This window comes from Cherax quadricarinatus, chromosome 38 (assembly GCF_038502225.1).
Source record: "Cherax quadricarinatus isolate ZL_2023a chromosome 38, ASM3850222v1, whole genome shotgun sequence".
Classification (NCBI taxonomy): Eukaryota; Metazoa; Arthropoda; class Malacostraca; order Decapoda; family Parastacidae; genus Cherax; species Cherax quadricarinatus.
The window spans coordinates 7,625,630-7,649,353 of NC_091329.1; the positions used below are offsets into that span (position 1 = coordinate 7,625,630).

At 41.4% G+C, this 23,724-nt stretch overlaps 1 protein-coding gene across 11 annotated transcripts in view; it reads right to left on the reverse strand.

Annotated features, from left to right (window-relative positions):
• Positions 1 to 23,724, reverse strand: part of unc-13 — a 1,383,522-nt gene that overhangs the window by 767,477 nt on the left and 592,321 nt on the right. For all 11 annotated transcript variants that reach the window (XM_070092069.1, XM_070092068.1, XM_070092067.1 and 8 more), the window contains one exon: positions 16,476 to 16,691. In XM_070092069.1, the coding sequence (XP_069948170.1) occupies positions 16,476 to 16,691 (216 nt within the window). The remainder of the gene's footprint in view (positions 1 to 16,475; positions 16,692 to 23,724) is intronic.

Consider the following 23,724-nt stretch of genomic DNA (forward strand, 5'->3'; position numbering starts at 1 on the left):
GTCAGACCACCGTAGTCTTGAAGACTCGTCAGACCACCGTAGTCTTGAAGACTCGTCAGACCACCGTAGTCTTGAAGACTTGTCAGACCACCGTAGTCTTGAAGACTTGTCAGACCACCGTAGTCTTGAAGACTCGTCAGACCACCGCAGTCTTGAAGACTCGTCAGACCACCGCAGTCTTGAAGACTCGTCAGACCACCGTAGTCCTGAAGACTCGTCAGACCACCGTAGTCTTGAAGACTCGTCAGACCACCGTAGTCTTGAAGACTACGGTGCTCTTCACCAACTACAAGGCTGAGGGACTGATTATCTCATCTCTTGCATAGTTCTACTGTCTTGCAATTAAGTCCTTGAAATTTATATTGATAACCGACTGGATGGCGAAACGTCTACAAATAAATAAACCCAGATGTTGCACATGTGTTTAGTTCTTCAGTAACGTGGGTAGTTGACAGGCGGGGTCCAGGAGCTGTGATTAGAGCCCCGCAGCCACAAAACAGGAGAGGACACACACCTGGTGGCGAGTTAAAACAGTTCATCTCCTTCACAAAGGAGTTACATAGAAGCTTTTCAAGATGCAGAGAGGAAAGATAATGGCGGCGTCACTTATTACAAGACAACACAACAATGAGTGAAGAGAGACACAGAACACAACAAGAAACACACTGGACAAACACAACAAACAGGAGTGAAGAGACGCAGAACACTACTAGCAAACACTGGACAAACACAACAGAAGTGAAGAGAGAGAGAACACTACTAGCAACACACTGAACCAAGACAAACACAACAAAAGTGAAGAGAGAGAACAATACTAGCAACACACTGGACAAACACAACAAACAAGAGTAAAGAGACACAAAACACTTAACATATTGAACAAGGATTCAGACACATGTGCAACAAGTTGAAGATTGAGACACTTATGCAACGTATGGAAATCTTTATTGAGGAAACGTTTCGCCACACAGTGACTTCATCAGTCCAATACAAAGTAGAAATGGGTAAGGAGAAAGGTGTAAGCCACGTCTACGGCCCTATGTTGTACATTCTACAAGATTGATGGACTGAACACATCGACTCTAGGTTGAGGGACTGATTACCTCAAACTCCTCTCCTTACACCTTTCTACTTTGTATTGGACCGATGAAGCCACTGTGTGGCGAAACGTTTCCTCAATAAAGATTCCCATACGTTTCATAAGTGTCTCAATCTTCAACACGTGCAACAGTTGGGTATCTTTATTGTTGAAACGTTTCGCCTACACAGCAGGCTTCTTCAGTCAAATACAGAGGCAGCAGGTGTAGTAGTGAAATGAAGATGATGTGATCAGTCCATCAACCTTGGAGATATAAAGTAATCAGTCCCTCAGCCTAGAGAAGAGTTCAGCTGAACTCTTCTCCAGAGGGACTGACCACTTCAAATACTATTTCTCCAAGGCTGATAGACTGATTACGTCTTCATTCCACTACTGCACCTGCTGCCTGTTTATGTGACTGAAGAAGTCTACTGTGTAGGCGAAAAGTTTGAACAATAGAGTTACCCAACTGTTGCACATGTGTCTTAAAGTCGGTATTTTATACCATTTTCAACATAGTGACGCAGTACACACACTCATCACAGCTCCTCGACTGTTAAAAAAAAAGAACAAATTAACTACTGAACTAATTCCATGAAAACAGTTCAGTGAGTCATGTTATACATATATTTGTACACTTGTTAACCAACACAGTGGCCGAGTTTGATACACATGGACCCGATATGCAGTTTACAGCCCTCAGTAGATGTAACAAACTTAAACCTCAGTTTACAGCCCTCAGCAGATGTAAACAAACTTAAACCTCAGTTTACAGCCCTCAGCAGATGTAACAAACTTAAACCTCAGTTTACAGCCCTCAGCAGATGTAAACAACTTCATGAATGGTTTATATGTCCTCATCAGACTAAAATAAATTGATGAAGAGTTTACACGTCCTCAGTAAATGTAAAAAAAAAAATGACACTCCAAATACAAAAGTATAAAAAAATAACAGAGTTAAACACGTGAATCCAAGAGAAGTGACTGTAAGAGAGAGAATATTTATATATGACTACAGTCGATGTGGAAATACGCTCAGGTGTTTAACATTGATATTTAGTAAGTGTCACAGTGTGTGTGTGTGTGTGTGTGTGTGTGTGTGTGTGTGTGTGTGTGTGTGTGTGTGTGTGTGTGTGTGTGTGTGTGTGTGTGTGTGTGTGTGTGTGTGTGTGTGTCTTCGACTACGAGGTCGCCACTGAACGAGCACGTGTCTCACTACGATCACTTGTGGTCGTCACTACTCATGCACGTCTGAGTACGACCACCTGTGATCGTCACCACTCATGGGCGTCTCTGTACGACCACATGAGTATGTCACTACCACCTGCAGAGCATCAGCACGACCACACGAGGTCGTCATTACCACCTAGCCTCAATACGACCACACGAGTATGTCACTGCCACCTGCATGCCTCAGTACGACTACACTAGGTAGTCACCAGCACCTGCACGCCTCAGCACGACCAACGAGTACGTTACTACCACTTGCGGCGCCTCAGTACGACAACATGAGTATGTCACTACTACCTGTACGCCTCAATATGACCACACGAATATGTCACTACCACCGGCACGTCTCAGTACGACGACACGAGGTCGTCACCAGCACCTACACACGTCAGCACGATCAACGAGTGTCACTACCACCTGCACTTCTCAGTACGGCCACAGGAGGTCGTCACTACCACCTGCATGCCTCAGTACGACCACACGATTGTCACTACCACCTGCACGTCTCAATACGACCACACGACGTCGTCACTACCACCTGCAGCCCTCAGTACGAAAACCCACTTATGTCACCACACTTGCACGTCTCAATACGACCAAACGAGTTTGTCATTACCACCTGCACGTCTCAGTATGACCACACGAGGTCGTCACTACCACCTGCACGCCTCAGTACGACCACACGATTATGTAACTACCACCTGCACATCTGAGCACGACCACACGAGGTCGTCACTACCACCTGCAGTGCCTCCGTCACCAAGCAATGTGTGAACACGTGTGAGCCACAACCACACCACTGATGACTGAGGGAGCAGGTGGGGGGACACACCCCTCTCTTACATACCCTCCCTATCCCCGCATGCGGCTCTAGGTGGGAGAGAGAGAGAGAGGAGAACAAGAGGAAAGGGGAGAAGGGAGGCGTCAGTCAGTCGTGTGCTCATGAGGGGGTAGAGTGGCGGTGCTGGTGAACACAGAGAGCTAAGTCATGTTCTCCTAGCAGGTAACTGGGAGAGGGATGGTTGTGGGGAGTTTAGGCATGGTGGCGGATGAGGGAAGTGGAACAAATGGGGGTGGGGTGTATAAGGGTGTCCCGTGGCCTGATAGGCAACGCTATCGCCTCACACACAGTGTCCGAGGTTCGATCCCCGGCAAGGGTGACAATATTGGGCCTGTTTCCTTACACCTGCTGTCCCCGTTCACCTAGCAAAAAGTACGTACCTGAATGTTACTAGACTGGTGTGGGTGGCATCCTGAGGGACAAGACTGAAGGACCACGATGACGCACTGAACTTTCTTGGGTTAATCTGGGTAGCTAACCCTCCGAGATTAAAAAATCCAAAAAAAAAAAAAAATCTTATCTTATTTTAAGGGAAGGAAATAATGTAAGGTACTGGGGAGGAGTTATGTACGGGGAGGATAAAAGTTATCAATTACTGTTCACTAAGTTATTAAGGTTATTTATGTACAGGTATACATAAATACAGTTACATAAATTATCATATATAGTAACATGTGCAAAACAGCCACGGGGGTGGGGGGACTGAATGATAGCTCTAGGCCCTTCTTACGCCCCTGCCTGTCTGCTTCACTCCAGCAAGGGCACCTCCTGTGATCGTGGTTGCTTGGACCTCCTCCTCTTGTTGGCAACACTGCAAGCTCCTTATGTGTTGACTGCAACACGAATTGCCTAGAATTATCATTCGACTTTGTGTATTGTGTATTCGACTTTCCCTGTGGTTGTTTTGCACCTGGCATCGTTTGTTTGCGATTTTTGCATAATAGTAACATGTGTAAATTACCTACCGGGATAACCCAAAAAAATGTCACGTGACTCGAAATGCCATATTCAACACTCTTACTTCCAGACCAGACATATGCCATTTACCAGGTAATACCCATTAATAAACATAAGCCATTATTAAATCAGACGCTGCCTGATCCAGAAGGGTTTAGCTCTTCCCCATAACAACCTCGTAATAAAAAGTTCTTCCACTAGTTTCAACATTTCTCAGATTTCTTTTCTCTGGTTTTATTCTAATTCAAATTCACAGGAATTTAATGTTACCAGACTACGACAACTGAAACACCTGTACTATCAGCTACCAGACTACGACAACTGAAACACCTGTACTATCAGCTACCAGACTACGACAACTGAAACACCTGTACTATCAGCTACCAGACTACGACAACTGGAACACCTGTACTATCAGCTACCAGACTACGACAACTGAAACACCTGTACTATCAGCTACCAGACTACGACAACTGAAACAGACTACGACAACTGAAACACCTGTACTATCAGCTACCAGACTACGACAACTGAAACACCTGTACCAGCTACCAGACTACGACAACTGTACTATCAAAGACACCTGTACTAGCTACCAGCTACCAGACTACGACAACTGAAACACCTGTACTATCAGCTACCAGACTACGACAACTGAAACACCTGTACTATCAGCTACCAGACTACGACAACTGAAACACCTGTACTATCAGCTACCAGACTACGACAACTGAAACACCTGTACTATCAGCTACCAGACTACGACAACTGAAACACCTGTACTATCAGCTACCAGACTACGACAACTGAAACACCTGTACTATCAGCTACCAGACTACGACAACTGAAACACCTGTACTATCAGCTACCAGACTACGACAACTGAAACACCTGTACTATCAGCTACCAGACTACGACAACTGAAACACCTGTACTATCAGCTACCAGACTACGACAACTGAAACACCTGTACTATCAGCTACCAGACTACGACAACTGAAACACCTGTACTATCAGCTACCAGACTACGACAACTGAAACACCTGTACTATCAGCTACCAGACTACGACAACTGAAACACCTGTACTATCAGCTACCAGACTACGACAACTGAAACACCTGTACTATCAGCTACCAGACTACGACAACTGAAACACCTGTACTATCAGCTACCAGACTACGACAACTGAAACACCTGTACTATCAGCTACCAGACTACGACAACTGAAACACCTGTACTATCAGCTACCAGACTACGACAACTGAAACACCTGTACTATCAGCTACCAGACTACGACAACTGAAACACCTGTACTATCAGCTACCAGACTACGACAACTGAAACACCTGTACTATCAGCTACCAGACTACGACAACTGGAACACCTGTACTATCAGCTACCAGACTACGACAACTGAAACACCTGTACTATCAGCTACCAGACTACGACAACTGAAACACCTGTACTATCAGCTACCAGACTACGACAACTGAAACACCTGTACTATCAGCTACCAGACTACGACAACTGAAACACCTGTACTATCAGCTACCAGACTACGACAACTGAAACACCTGTACTATCAGCTACCAGACTACGACAACTGAAACACCTGTACTATCAGCTACCAGACTAGGACAACTGGAACACCTGTACTATCAGCTACCAGACTACGACAACTGGAACACCTGTACTATCAGCTACCAGACTACGACAACTGAAACACCTGTACTATCAGCTACCAGACTACGACAACTGGAACACCTGTACTATCAGCTACCAGACTACGACAACTGGAACACCTGTACTATCAGCTACCAGACTACGACAACTGAAACACCTGTACTATCAGCTACCAGACTACGACAACTGGAACACCTGTACTATCAGCTACCAGACTACGACAACTGGAACACCTGTACTATCAGCTACCAGACTACGACAACTGGAACACCTGTACTATCAGCTACCAGACTACGACAACTGAAACACCTGTACTATCAGCTACCAGACTACGACAACTGGAAACACCTGTACTATCAGCTACCAGACTACGACAACTGGAACACCTGTACTATCAGCTACCAGACTACGACAACTGGAACACCTGTACTATCAGCTACCAGACTACGACAACTGGAACACCTGTACTATCAGCTACCAGACTACGACAACTGGAACACCTGTACTATCAGCTACCAGACTACGACAACTGAAACACCTGTACTATCAGCTACCAGACTACGACAACTGAAACACCTGTACTATCAGCTACCAGACTACGACAACTGGAACACCTGTACTATCAGCTACCAGACTACGACAACTGGAACACCTGTACTATCAGCTACCAGACTACGACAACTGAAACACCTGTACTATCAGCTACCAGACTACGACAACTGAAACACCTGTACTATCAGCTACCAGACTACGACAACTGAAACACCTGTACTATCAGCTACCAGACTACGACAACTGGAACACCTGTACTATCAGCTACCAGACTACGACAACTGGAACACCTGTACTATCAGCTACCAGACTACGACAACTGGAACACCTGTACTATCAGCTACCAGACTACGACAACTGGAACACCTGTACTATCAGCTACCAGACTACGACAACTGGAACACCTGTACTATCAGCTACCAGACTACGACAACTGGAACACCTGTACTATCAGCTACCAGACTACGACAACTGGAACACCTGTACTATCAGCTACCAGACTACGACAACTGACAAAACACCTGTACTATCAGCTACCAGACTACGACAACTGAAACACCTGTACTATCAGCTACCAGACTACGACAACTGAAACACCTGTACTATCAGCTACCAGACTAGGACAACTGGAACACCTGTACTACCAGACTCAGTACTACTACGACAACTGAAACACCTGTACTACAGCTACCAGACTACGACAACTGGAACACCTGTACTATCAGCTACCAGACTACGACAACTGGAAACACCTGTACTATCAGCTACCAGACTACGACAACTGGAACACCTGTACTATCAGCTACCAGACTACGACAACTGGAACACCTGTACTATCAGCTACCAGACTACGACAACTGACAACTGAAACACCTGTACTATCAGCTACCAGACTACGACAACTGAAACACCTGTACTATCAGCTACCAGACTACGACAACTGGAACACCTGTACTATCAGCTACCAGACTACGACAACTGCTACCAGAACACCTGTACTATCAGCTACCAGACTACGACAACTGAAACACCTGTACTATCAGCTACCAGACTACGACAACTGGAACACCTGTACTATCAGCTACCAGACTACGACAACTGAAACACCTGTACTATCAGCTACCAGACTACGACAACTGAAACACCTGTACTATCAGCTACCAGACTACGACAACTGAAACACCTGTACTATCAGCTACCAGACTACGACAACTGGAAACACCTGTACTATCAGCTACCAGACTACGACAACTGAAACACCTGTACTATCAGCTACCAGACTACGACAACTGAAACACCTGTACTATCAGCTACCAGACTACGACAACTGAAACACCTGTACTATCAGCTACCAGACTACGACAACTGAAACACCTGTACTATCAGCTACCAGACTACGACAACTGGAAACACCTGTACTATCAGCTACCAGACTACGACAACTGGAACACCTGTACTATCAGCTACCAGACTACGACAACTGGAACACCTGTACTATCAGCTACCAGACTACGACAACTGAAACACCTGTACTATCAGCTACCAGACTACGACAACTGAAACACCTGTACTATCAGCTACCAGACTACGACAACTGAAACACCTGTACTATCAGCTACCAGACTACGACAACTGAAACACCTGTACTATCAGCTACCAGACTACGACAACTGGAACACCTGTACTATCAGCTACCAGACAACTGAAACACCTGTACTATCAGCTACCAGACTACGACAACTGAAACACCTGTACTATCAGCTACCAGACTACGACAACTGGAACACCTGTACTATCAGCTACCAGACTACGACAACTGGAACACCTGTACTATCAGCTACCAGACTACGACAACTGAAACACCTGTACTATCAGCTACCAGACTACGACAACTGAAACACCTGTACTATCAGCTACCAGACTACGACAACTGGAACACCTGTACTATCAGCTACCAGACTACGACAACTGGAACACCTGTACTATCAGCTACCAGACTACGACAACTGAAACACCTGTACTATCAGCTACCAGACTACGACAACTGAAACACCTGTACTATCAGCTACCAGACTACGACAACTGAAACACCTGTACTATCAGCTACCAGACTACGACAACTGGAACACCTGTACTATCAGCTACCAGACTACGACAACTGGAACACCTGTACTATCAGCTACCAGACTACGACAACTGAAACACCTGTACTATCAGCTACCAGACTACGACAACTGAAACACCTGTACTATCAGCTACCAGACTACGACAACTGGAACACCTGTACTATCAGCTACCAGACTACGACAACTGAAACACCTGTACTATCAGCTACCAGACTACGACAACTGAAACACCTGTACTATCAGCTACCAGACTACGACAACTGAAACACCTGTACTATCAGCTACCAGACTACGACAACTGGAACACCTGTACTATCAGCTACCAGACTACGACAACTGGAACACCTGTACTATCAGCTACCAGACTACGACAACTGGAACACCTGTACTATCAGCTACCAGACTACGACAACTGGAACACCTGTACTATCAGCTACCAGACTACGACAACTGAAACACCTGTACTATCAGCTACCAGACTACGACAACTGGAACACCTGTACTATCAGCTACCAGACTACGACAACTGAAACACCTGTACTATCAGCTACCAGACTACGACAACTGAAACACCTGTCAGCTACCAGACTAGGACAACTGAAACACCTGTACTATCAGCTACCAGACTACGACAACTGAAACACCTGTACTATCAGCTACCAGACTACGACAACTGGAACACCTGTACTATCAGCTACCAGACTAGGACAACTGAAACACCTGTACTATCAGCTACCAGACTACGACAACTGAAACACCTGTACTATCAGCTACCAGACTACGACAACTGAAACACCTGTACTATCAGCTACCAGACTACGACAACTGAAACACCTGTACTATCAGCTACCAGACTACGACAACTGAAACACATGTACTATCAGCTACCAGACTACGACAACTGAAACACCTGTACTATCAGCTACCAGACTACGACACCTGAAACACCTGTACTATGCGCTACCAGACTAGGACAACCGAGGAGCCCAAGTCAAATTTTGCACACTGGCCCCTAAACACGCCATAGTTTCCTCTTATTTAGATACGTGAGTGTAGTAGGTTTGAAGCTGATCGGATGCGGCATTCACAAATTAGCCAAAATTTAACCATGACTATCAAAAGAGGCAGCCAGAAGTTACTGCATGGACACTAATTTCTTTAACAAAAAATGCTAAATTAAAACTTACAAAGCCAAAAACCAATACGAACCTTCCTTGTAGTAAAGGCCGCCATCACAAAGTTTGAAGCCTATCCGACGAGGCAGTCTCTAGTTTCTGCTGTGAATCCAACCACGCTCAAGTTTATTAACAACACCTTTGATGAGTTCCCAGAGTTTTTCTACTCCCGGGGCCCGGCCATGGGCCAGGCTCGTCTGGTGTAAATCTGCTCAACCTGTGCTAAATGTTGGAAAACTGACAGATTTCCACCTACAAAACACACTGGAAGTTATTGAAGAAACCAGAGGCTCGTAGAATAGGATTTTTTTTTTCCTGGATAGAGGCGAGGTTGACAGATAGGCAACAGTGAGAGTTTGCATTAACGGGGAGAAATCAGAGTGAGGGACCGCGCTAAACCTACTCGATACCATCCTCTCTACTTTACAAACCTACTCGATACCATCCTCTCTACTTTACAAACCTACTCGATACCATCCTCTCTACTTTACAAACCTACTCGATACCATCCTCTCTACTTTACAAAGACAGACGAACAAACACCAGCACATTTATTAGAAAACGTTTCTCCACGGGGAAGTGGAACAGAATTCTTCCTCCGTAAGCCATGCGTGTCGTGAGAGGCGACTAAAATGCCAGGAGCAAGGGGCTAGTAACTCCTTCTCCTGTATATATTACTAAATGTAAAAAGATAAATTTTCGTTTTTCCTTTCAGCCACCCTGCCTGGGTGGGATACTGCCGGTACGTTGAAAGTACTAGTTGTAGCTTCGGTTCTAGGACCTTCATTACTTCTAACATACAGAGGTTTAAAAAAGGCTATATATACTGTCTTTTTTAACCTCTAATAAATATGCCCTAGTACTTGCTTACGTGTTTTTTATACTATCATCCTGTCTATAATACGTATGAGTTATTAAAGATAATTCATTACCAACCTAACTTGCGTAGCTTTCAAAATGTTGGGATCCAACACCCGGATCCATTATGTGCCTCCTTAATCTTTTGACTACCACGTACAGGATGGTAGTATCCTTTAACTACCACGTACAGGATGGTAGTATCTTTTTAGTACCACGTACAGGATGGTAGCATCCTTTAACTACCACGTACAGGATGGAAGCATCTTTTAACTACCACGTACAGGATAGTAGTATCCTTTAACTACCACGTACCGGATGGTAGCATCTTTTAACTACCACGTACAGGATAGAAGCATCTTTTAACTATCACGTACAGGATGGCAGTATCCTTTAACTACCACGTACAGGATGGTAGCATCTTTTAACTACCACGTACAGGATGGTAACATCTTTTAACTACCACGTACAGGATGGTAACATCTTTTAACTACCACGTACAGGATGGAAGCATCTTTTAACTACCACGTACAGGATGGTAGCATCTTTTAACTACCACGTACAGGATGGTAGCATCTTTTAACTACCACGTACAGGATGGTAGCATCTTTTAACTACCACGTACAGGATGGAAGCATCTTTTAACTACCACGTACAGGATGGAAGCATCTTTTAACTACCACGTACAGGATGGTAGCATCTTTTAACTACCACGTACAGGATGGTAGCATCTTTTAACTACCACGTACAGGATGGTAGCATCTTTTAACTACCACGTACAGGATGGTAGCATCTTTTAACTACCACGTACAGGATGGTAGCATCTTTTAACTACCACGTACAGGATGGTAGCATCTTTTAACTACCACGTACAGGATGGTAGCATCTTTTAACTACCACGTACAGGATGGTAGCATCTTTTAACTACCACGTACAGGATGGTAGCATCTTTTAACTACCACGTACAGGATGGTAGCAGGATGGAAGCATCTTTTAACTACCACGTACAGGATGGTAGCATCTTTTAACTACCACGTACAGGATGGTAGCATCTTTTAACTACCACGTACAGGATGGTAGCATCTTTTAACTACCACGTACAGGATGGTAGCATCTTTTAACTACCACGTACAGGATGGTAGCATCTTTTAACTACCACGTACAGGATGGTAGCATCCTTTAACTACCACGTACAGGATGGTAGCATCTTTTAACTACCACGTACAGGATGGTAGCATCTTTTAACTACCACGTACAGGATGGTAGCATCTTTTAACTACCACGTACAGGATGGTAGCATCTTTTAACTACCACGTACAGGATGGTAGCATCTTTTAACTACCACGTACAGGATGGTAGCATCTTTTAACTACCACGTACAGGATGGTAGCATCTTTTAACTACCACGTACAGGATGGTAGCATCTTTTAACTACCACGTACAGGATGGTAGCATCTTTTAACTACCACGTACAGGATGGTAGCATCTTTTAACTACCACGTACAGGATGGTAGCATCTTTTAACTACCACGTACAGGATGGTAGCATCCTTTAACTACCACGTACAGGATGGTAGCATCTTTTAACTACCACGTACAGGATGGTAGCATCTTTTAACTACCACGTACAGGATGGTAGCATCTTTTAACTACCACGTACAGGATGGAAGCATCTTTTAACTACCACGTACAGGATGGTAGCATCTTTTAACTACCACGTACAGGATGGTAGCATCTTTTAACTACCACGTACAGGATGGAAGCATCTTTTAACTACCACGTACAGGATGGTAGCATCTTTTAACTACCACGTACAGGATGGTATGGAATGAACAATAAAGGTTTAAAATATACCAGTTGTATTTCAGAACATTTTCTTTACCTCACAAATTCTACCTCCACTACCTGGCACCTCTGGAATAAAGACGAACGTTCACCAGTGCACTACAAAGGTACTTTCACCAATACAAATTCTCATTTCCTTTTAATATATGCGAATAAATGGTTTAGAAAGCCTACAAGTTGATAAATGAGAAACTTGTGCAACATTTGGGTATCTTTATTCTGGAAACGTTTCGCCAGCCAGTGGCTTCTTCAGTCCAGTGGAGAGACAGGTGGAAGATGAGGAGTTTGAGGTAATCAGTCCCTCAATTTTGACGAAAGTCAAGATGGATGGATTGAACACATCGACTCCAGGCTGAGGGACTGATTACCTCAAGCTCCTCCTCATCTTCCACTTTCTTCTGCATTGGACTGAAGAAGCTATTGGCTGGCGAAACGTTTCCAGAATAAAGATACCCAAATGTTACACAAGTGTCTCATTTATCAGCTTTAATATACAGAATCACGGAACGGGTGGGATTTGAACCTATGGCAAGTGAGTTTTAAAACTAACTCGCCATGGGTACACGTCTCACTCGCTCCGCAATTCGTTTCCATTCGTGTCATTACGATTTCGTGAGGCACTTTATTATGTCGCAGCTCAGAGGGCCACTGAATGGTGACTTCCAAGCACTGATGGCAAGGCAGCTACTGACCGAATACTGGTGAATGTGTTTCTTTCATTGGGTCACCCAACTTTGATGGGAAACGACCAGTAAGGTCGTGTCCCATCAAAGTGTGTGTGTGTGTATATATATATATATATATATATATATATATATATATATATATATATATATATATATATATATATATATATATATATATATATATATATATATATATATATATATATATATATATATATATATATATATATATATATCGGAATTTCAATTTCAACTTCAAAATCCCATCTTCGCTTTGAAAACTCTTGATCGCCCTAACCAATACTGACTGACATCTGACCTGCAAACAAGACAGTGTTTGACCCCAGACTTGCAAACAATACAATGTTTGACCCCTGACCTGCAAACAAGACAGTGTTTGACCCCTGACCTGCAAACAAGACAGTGTTTGACCCCTGACCTGCAAACAAGACAGTGTTTGATCCCTGACCTGCAAACAAGACAGTGTTTGACCCCTGACCTCAAAACAATACTCTGCCTGACATTTGCCCTGAAAACAAGACGACATACACTTCTCCCAGCCACCTATTCTTGCAACATCTGTATCAGTAACATGACATAAACATGGCCTCGGGTGAGTGTTGTAATCAATACATGTTGAAGATGAACACACACACACTGTGAATCGACCCCTGCAACCACATATAGGTGAGCACACACTATTACTAATACTACAACTACTACTCCAATAACAACCTATTTTGGCACCAAGAGAATTTCTATCACCTTTTTATCCTCACACCTGCGCAAACTTATCACCAGTGTGCACATGCTCTTCACTTTCACGTATATCAGTGCGAATAAGCAAAAAGTTGGACGGGGTGCTTGCACAGTGATCCTGGGACTGTCAGGTCCAACGCTTTACCACTGAGCTACGTTGGACCTGCCAATCCCAGGACCACGGTTCAAGCGCCCCTCCCCCCGTCTTTCTCTTTACTCATTTAGTAGTTCATTAAGACTTAAATCTAATTCATATATCAGTGTATACCGTATTTTCCGGCATATAAGACGCACGTTAATGTGAGACTGTTTCCAAGCATTTGTAACTCAATGTTAGTAAACAACTGCTAAAGCCTTGACCCTGACCTTGAGCATATAAGGCGCAGGCTCATTTTCAAACTTTCTGTGGGGAAAAAAGTGGGTCTTACATGCCGAATAATACGGTATACACTGATAATTTAGGTAAATCCCAACCTTAGGGATTCAAGTATCCTTGATAAAGTCTGAGTAGATTTTAAAACCAATGACCTTCGTATAGTTGACAAACCTTGAATCTAACAAAATAGCTTTTAATAAGGTTGGATTAAATCCATTTTGCAATAATATTAATGTAAACAGCACATCAGGCGAAAATTTAAATCCGGTGTAAATCTGTCCCAATTTTCATCTATTATATTTACACGTCGAAATGAAACGAATACGCCAAAATTTTGGCTTGATTTACACCGACAAATACGTGAAAAAGACAGGTTTGTGATTAACAAGAATGTCCAGACGACTCAGGACAAGTGCTAGTCCTGGATCGAAGTTAGGTTGCTAGATGTCCCATCCTGACTCGACACAAGACAATAACATATGTCTGCATAACTTATCACGTTGGTGGTATTTTCTGGCCGTCATGCAAGGTAAAACCTTTAATCTCCGACCTAATGCATGACGAGTTCCATACGTCCGGCTGACAGGCTGACAAGCCTACGGAAATTTTCTTACATATTTCAATATCAAGAGTTTGTGCATTATACATGTGTGTGATCTGGCTTCCTTTAAGGGGCACTTCAATTACCCTGTCTTCTAATAATGTTATTTTTCCCCTATAATCTACCTTGTTCATAATTACTATCTCATTTGCTTTGTCTGTTTTCGTAAGGTCTGAGCACAGCTCAGATCTGTGCAACACAATTGTCCTCAAAGATTTGTTAAGTTATACCATGAATTAAGGACAGATCCTGGACTTCACCTTACGAAAACAGACAAAGCAAATGAGGTAGTAATTATGAACAAGGTAGATTATATGGGGGAAAATAAACATGATATTAGGAGACAGGGAAACTCTCGCGCTTAACATTAGTTTGATTTCAACTCAGCCTGAAATGAAGACGATATTGCCAAGAAGGTTGAAGCTGGCACTAGGCTGATTATTATTGTTATTATAATCAAGGGAGAAGCGCTAAACCCAAAGGATTATACAGCGCCTGAGGGGGGATGTGGAAGGCATTCAGGCTTAATTCGGGGAACTGGAGCACAGATCCAATTCCCTAAATCAAGAGCCCCTCACCAACATCAAGGAACCTTCCTTGAGGGGTGGCACTAGGCTGTAAGCTTTGCTTCTCATATAATTTAGGCATTTTCCTTGCTTGTTTTTAGCACTTTTTATGAACGTAAATTCCATGATGTTTACACACTAACTGCAGACAATGATTCACTGTGTTTTTTAATATAAATAAAAGTCTACCACTTTCCAAATACAATATCTGCAGCCATTTTCTAACTTACCTTTCGTCGCCCAGGCTAACATTTTTATTACTGATATAATATCCTAGTAAACAGTGGTCAGCAATACAGTACAATGAACAATAATAATGAACATACATAAAATAATGGATCGTCTCTGATTAGGGACTGAGTTACGAATAAAAAAGAATCGGTTTAAAATTTCCCTGTGATTACTTCATATTTTAGCTGCTTAAATACAAGCCTAAATTCATTAAAAATAAATCTTCATAATCAAAGACGATGAAAAAAAGTCATTGGAATACCCTTGTGAGTTATAAGACTCAAAATCTTAAAATAGTGAAAGTTGCGAAATAGTTTAGTTAATGCTCCGAGGATAACTGAGCCTCGTATACCTCTTATAACTTCTCTCAAAAAAAGGCATAACTTTTAATTTAGGAAATTAAGCTTATGATCCGTCCCTTTTAAGTACCCCAAAAAATATTCAACAAAATCGCTATTGTCAAAACGATATCATTATGATTATGCTTCCTTCTTGTTTATTTATGTGTGGACACACTTCATTGTCTTATATACGAAAAACAGCTCCTGTATACATTAAAATATACTTATATCAGTTCCTTCAGATCCAGAACCTGAATCACTAACTCATAAAAGTATATACAAGGAGAGATATCTCAGGGTATATACTCGTGGTGTATGTGATAGGCAGCCTTAACACTCGTGTAGTCGATAGGATTTAAATCTCATAAATCAACTTATGATTGTTTTCCTTGTCTGTGAGCAGTTTCGAGGGTTGTACCAGGACAGCTTCGAACTACACTGCAATATTCTTTGTACACGCAATAACTTTTAAGCCTGAGTAAAATGTTTCTCGGTATTTGTATTTAAGCCCAGAAGATTACTCTGCAACTCACAAGGGCACTCCGAGAGAGAGAGAGATCGTGTACTCACATTAAGTTGACCGACGATCTTGTCGAAGGCCCAGTACCATCGTTCCCTGGCGTTCATCTTCTTCTTGGGCGGACCCTCCTCTCCCGGCACCCCGCCATCTTCCTCGAAGCTCACGTGTCGCTCTTCCGAAGACGGTAGAGGCGAGAGTTTGGCGTCCACCGGGCCCTCAGCCTCAGTAACTGCAGCGTCACCGTCAGCGGGGCCCGAACCTGTGAGCTGATGCAGAAGATGACGAGGTAAGTATATTCGGGTCATTCCATTATATGTATACTTCGCAAATTATATACCACTTGAACCAGTATTTATGATTAGTAGTAGTAGTAATAGTATTACAGTCGTGAGGAGTGCTTAAAACATAGGTGTCATGCAACTTAAAGGAAATGAGAGGTAATCAGATCCAAGTAGAGAGGGTAGCTTCAGGTCTTCCAAAGGTGCTTTGGGCGTAGATATTTCAGACGAATAAAAAATTATATGTGTGCATTCGTACATGTTATATATATATATATATATATATATATATATATATATATATATATATATATATATATATATATATATATCCCACCAAGGCAGGGTGGCCCGAAAAAGAAAAACTTTCGTCATACAATTACATAGCTGCAACATTAACACCCCTCCTTCACAGTGCCGGCACCGTACTTCCCATCTCCGGCCTGCCAGTTTCCCTGAACCTCGTCATAAATGTTACCCTGCTTACACTCCAACAGCACGTCAATTCATCCTAAAAAACCATTTGTCTCCATTTGGTCCTATCTAACACGCTCAAGCATGCTTGCTGGAAGTCCAAGCTCCTCGCACACAAAACCTCCATTACCCCCTCCCTCCAACCTTTCCTAGGCCGACCCCTATCCCGTCTTCCCTACACTACAGATTTACGTGTGTGTGTACTCACCTAATTGTGGTTGCAGGGGTCGAGACTCAGCTCCTGGCCCCGCCTCTTCACTGATCGCTACTAGGTCATCTCCCTCTCTGCTGTGTGTGTGTGTGTGTGCGTGTATATATATATATATATATATATATATATATATATATATATATATATATATATATATATATACATATACATATATATAAATTATATATATATATATTATATATATAATATATATATATATATATATATATATATATATATATATATATATATATATATATATATATATATATATATATATATTATATATATATATATATATATATATATATATATAATATATATATATATATATATATATATATATATATATATATATATATATATATATATATATATATATATATATAATGTGTATGTACAGTTTAAGGAAATAAATGTGCACTACGCTCTCCCTTCGTGGGTAGTACAAAACTCTTAAATGTAACATTTATAAGCTAGTTATACTACAGTAATAAAACAATGCCTTCACTAACTCATCAGATAATAAAACAAAAAAGGTCGCATCAATAAAATAACAAAACCCACTTTGTAATTAATTATATTAAGAGACAATACGTATCAAAATCTTAAATAAATATTTTAAAAACAAGATGAGGACAGGTCAGCACTTCTACCTTCACGAAGAACATTGTGTAGACGTTCCCTCAGAGTTGCGAGGCTACTACAACAATTCTCACGTTCACACTCCTCCCAATGATGATCAATTTGTCATGCATTTTTCACTCAATTTTTACTTTATCCTTATTTTTTCACACAAAACCATCGACATTTCCGAGTACTTTCGCCTGTGCTTCATCACAATTACAGTTTATTTCGAGAGTTTAAGTGTTGGAAGCCATGAATTAAGAGAGTTGCTGTGCTCCCCTGGTTGCCGCCGGACACCATGTTAAACTAGGACAAAGCTCTCATAATCATACACTCATGTCATCCGCTCTGATAAGCTGACGTAAAGTAGCGGTGATGCCTAGCTCAGTGGCAGAGCTGTTTAGCTCAAAACTGAAAGTACCGTGGTTCGAGCTCCGGGTCTGAGTGTAACACATGGAGTCCAATGGAAATAAGTCACTAGGTTACCCTAAGTAATTTACAGTATGATAATTGTACTTATGTGAAACCTAGGTAAACTCGGTAAACTAGGTAAACTCCAGGTACCTAAATTAACTTAGACCTCTGCACCTAGAGTATGCCTACACACAGATTTATTTTATTATCAAGACATCGGCCGTTTGCCACCGGGGCAGGGTAACCCGAAAAAGAAGAAACACTTCCCTCACCATTCATTGCATCACTGTCTTGCCAGAGATGTGCCGACACTAGTTCAAAACTGCTGAAATTAAGCCACATTGCTTGGTTGTCTTGGGTTATCAATCAATTTTTTTGGGGGTTATTAGCCCTGGATAACCCAAGAAAGCCAAGCAGTGTGGCCTATTTAAATTGTGGTCCTTTAGACTTCTTCCAGTTGGTTAACACTAAGGCATCCATCTACTGCTTGGTGAAAAGAGAGAGAGAGAGAGAGAGAGAGAGAGAGAGCGAGAGAGCGAGAGAGAGAGAGAGAGAGAGAGAGAGAGAGAGAGAGAGAGAGAGAGAGAGAGAGAGAGAGAGAGAGAGAGAGAGAGAGAGAGAGAGAGAGAGAGAGAGAGAGAGAGAGAGAGAGAGAGAGAGAGAGAGAGAGAGAGAGAGAGAGAGAGAGAGAGAGAGAGAGAGAGAGAGAGAGAGAGAGAGAGAGAGAGCAGATATTACAAGACTTGGCCCTCCGTAAACGACACTCCCAAGATTAAACCTGGGTTCTTCAGTTATGAGCCGGATGTGCTACCACTGAGCAACAAGTACGTTCATCAGGAGGAATGAAAACATCATTTTTGCCCTGACCTGGTGACGCTTGACCTACCGACCCTGACCTGTGACCCTGGTCTACTGACCCTGAAATGGTGATCTCTGACTTGACCTGTTGACCCCGACCTGCACATGCTTACACTGACCTGATGACTCTTACCTACTGAACCTGACCTGACCTGCATGTGCTTACCCTGACCTACCGACCCAGACCTGCTGACCCCTGGCCTGCTCATCCTGACCTGCTGACCCTGGCCTGCTGACCCCTGGCCTGCTCATCCTGACCTGCTGACCCTGGCCTGCTCATCCTGACCTGCTGACCCTGGCCTGCTGACCCTGGCCTGCTGACCCTGGCCTGCTCATCCTGATCTGCTGACCCTGACCTGCTGACCCTGGCCTGCTGACCCTGGCCTGCTGACCCTGACCTGCTCGTCCTGGCCTGCTGACCCTGGCCTGCTGACCCTGGCCTGCTCATCCTGACCTGCTGACCCTGGCCTGCTGACCCTGTCCTGCTGACCCTGACCTGCTGACCCTGACCTGCTGACCCTGGCCTGCTGACCCTGGCCTGCTGACCCTGGCCTGCTGGCCCTGGCCTGCTCATCCTGACCTGCTGACCCTGGCCTGCTGACCCTGGCCTGCTCATCCTGGCCTGCTGACCCTGGCCTGCTGACCCTTACCTGCTGACCCTGGCCTGCTGATCCTGACCCACTGACCCTGACCTGCTGACCCTGACCTGCTGACCCTGACACTTCTGCAGTTCTCTCAGACATTTTTAACAGAAAATCACTTTAATAATGGGTTATCAAAGGTAATTTACACAACCTGCTTTTGTAAAACTCTAAACTTTTAAAATGTGTCTGAATAAACCTGTATAATGTGTCTGAATAAACCTGTATAATGTGTCTGAATAAACCTGTATAATGTGTCTGAATAAACCTGTATAATGTGTCTGAATAAACCTGTATAACGTGTCTGAATAAACCTGTATAATGTGTCTGAATAAACCTGTATAATGTGTCTGAATAAACCTGTATAACGTGTCTGAATAAACCTGTATAATGTGTCTGAATAAACCTGTATAATGTGTCTGAATAAACCTGTATAATGTGTCTGAATAAACCTGTATAATGTGTCTGAATAAACCTGTATAATGTGTCTGAATAAACCTGTATAATGTGTCTGAATAAACCTGTATAATGTGTCTGAATAAACCTGTATAATGTGTCTGAATAAACCTGTATAATGTGTCTGAATAAACCTGTATAATGTGTCTGAATAAACCTGTATAATGTGTCTGAATAAACCTGTATGTGTCTTAATAAACCTTTATAATGTGTCTGAATAAACCTTTATAATGTGTCTGAATAAACCTGTATGTGTGAATAAACCTGTATAATGTGTGAATAAACCTGTATAATGTACTTGAATAAACCTGTATAATGTGTCTGAATAAACCTGTATAATGTGTCTGAATAAGCCTGTATAACGTGTCTGAATAAACCTGTATAATGTGTCTGAATAAACCTGTATAATGTGTCTGAATAAACCTGTATAATGTGTCTGAATAAACCTGTATAATGTGTCTGAATAAACCTGTATAATGTGTCTGAATAAACCTGTATAATGTGTCTGAATAAACCTGTATAATGTGTCTGAATAAACCTGTATAACGTGTCTGAATAAACCTGTATAATGTGTCTGAATAAACCTGTATAATGTGTCTGAATAAACCTGTATAATGTGTCTGAATAAACCTGTATGTGTATTAATAAACCTTTATAATGTGTATGAATAAACCTTTATAATGTGTCTGAATAAACCTTTATAATGTGTCTGAATAAACCTTTATAATGTGTCTGAATAAACCTTTATAATGTGTCTGAATAAACCTGTATGTGTGAATAAACCTGTATAATGTGTGAATAAACCTGTATAATGTACTTGAATAAACCTGTATAATGTGTCTGAATAAACATGTATAATGTGTCTGAATAAACCTGTATAATGTGTCTGAATAAACCTGTATAATGTGTCTGAATAAACCTGTATAACGTGTCTGAATAAACCTGTATAATGTGTCTGAATAAACCTGTATAATGTGTCTGAATAAACCTGTATAACGTGTCTGAATAAACCTGTATAATGTGTCTGAATAAACCTGTATAATGTGTCTGAATAAACCTGTATAATGTGTCTGAATAAACCTGTATAATGTGTCTGAATAAACCTGTATAATGTGTCTGAATAAACCTGTATAATGTGTCTGAATAAACCTGTATAATGTGTCTGAATAAACCTGTATAATGTGTCTGAATAAACCTGTATAATGTGTCTGAATAAACCTGTATAATGTGTCTGAATAAACCTGTATAATGTGTCTGAATAAACCTGTATGTGTCTTAATAAACCTTTATAATGTGTCTGAATAAACCTTTATAATGTGTCTGAATAAACCTGTATGTGTGAATAAACCTGTATAATGTGTGAATAAACCTGTATAATGTACTTGAATAAACCTGTATAATGTGTCTGAATAAACCTGTATAATGTGTCTGAATAAACCTGTATAACGTGTCTGAATAAACCTGTATAATGTGTCTGAATAAACCTGTATAATGTGTCTGAATAAACCTGTATAATGTGTCTGAATAAACCTGTATAATGTGTCTGAATAAACCTGTATAATGTGTCTGAATAAACCTGTATAATGTGTCTGAATAAACCTGTATAATGTGTCTGAATAAACCTGTATAACGTGTCTGAATAAACCTGTATAATGTGTCTGAATAAACCTGTATAATGTGTCTGAATAAACCTGTATAATGTGTCTGAATAAACCTGTATGTGTATTAATAAACCTTTATAATGTGTATGAATAAACCTTTATAATGTGTCTGAATAAACCTTTATAATGTGTCTGAATAAACCTTTATAATGTGTCTGAATAAACCTTTATAATGTGTCTGAATAAACCTGTATGTGTGAATAAACCTGTATAATGTGTGAATAAACCTGTATAATGTACTTGAATAAACCTGTATAATGTGTCTGAATAAACATGTATAATGTGTCTGAATAAACCTGTATAATGTGTCTGAATAAACCTGTATAATGTGTCTGAATAAACCTGTATAATGTGTCTGAATAAACCTGTATAATGTGTCTGAATAAACCTGTATAATGTGTCTGAATAAACCTGTATAATGTGTCTGAATAAACCTGTATAATGTGTCTCAATAAACCTGTATAATGTGTCTGAATAAACCTGTATAATGTGTCTGAATAAACCTGTATAATGTGTCTGAATAAACCTGTATAATGTGTCTGAATAAACCTTTATAATGTGTCTGAATAAACCTTTATAATGTGTCTGAATAAACCTTTATAATGTGTCTGAATAAACCTGTATGTGTGAATATACCTGTATAATGTGTCTGAATAAACCTGTATACTGTGTCTGAATAAACCTTTATAATGTGTCTGAATAAACCTTTATAATGTGTCTGAATAAACCTTTATAATGTGTCTGAATAAACCTTTATAATGTGTCTGAATAAACCTGTATGTGTGAATAAACCTGTATAATGTACTTGAATAAACCTGTATAATGTGTCTGAATAAACATGTATAATGTGTCTGAATAAACCTGTATAATGTACTTGAATAAACCTGTATAATGTACTTGAATAAACCTGTATAATGTCTGAATAAACTTGTATAATGTACTTTAATAAACTTGTATAATGTACTTCAATAAACTTGTATAATGTACTTGAATAAACTTGTACAATGTATACTTGAATAAACTTGTATAATGTACTTGAATACACTGGACCTCATCTTCACTAACAATGATGATCTGATACGAAATGTCACCATATCAAAAACAATATACTCATCAGAGTATAAAACAAATTCTGGCCACAAAATAGGGCGAAACACCAACGTCAAAGACCTGGGAGTGATCATGTCAGAGGATCTCATCTTCAAGGACCCTAACATTGTATCAATCGCATCTGCTAGAAAAATGACAGGATGGATAATGAGAACCTTCAAAACTAGGGAGACCAAGCCCATGATGACACTCTTCAGGTCGCTTGTTCTATTTCGGCTGGAATATTGCTGCACACTAACAGCACCTTTCAAGGCAGGTGAAATTGCTGACCTAGAAAATGTACAGAGAACCTTCATGGCATGCATAACGGAGATAAAACACCTCAAATACTGGGAGCACTTGAAGTTCCTGAACCTGTACTCCCTGGAATGCAGGCGGGAGATACATGATTATGTACACCTGGAAAATCCTAGAGGGACTAGTACCGAACTTGCACACAAAAATCACTCACTACAAAAGCAAAAGACTCGGCAGATGATGCAACATCCCCCCAATGAAAAGCAGGGTGTCACTAGCACGTTAAGGGACAACACAATAAGTGTCAGGGGCCCAAGACTGTTCAACTGCCT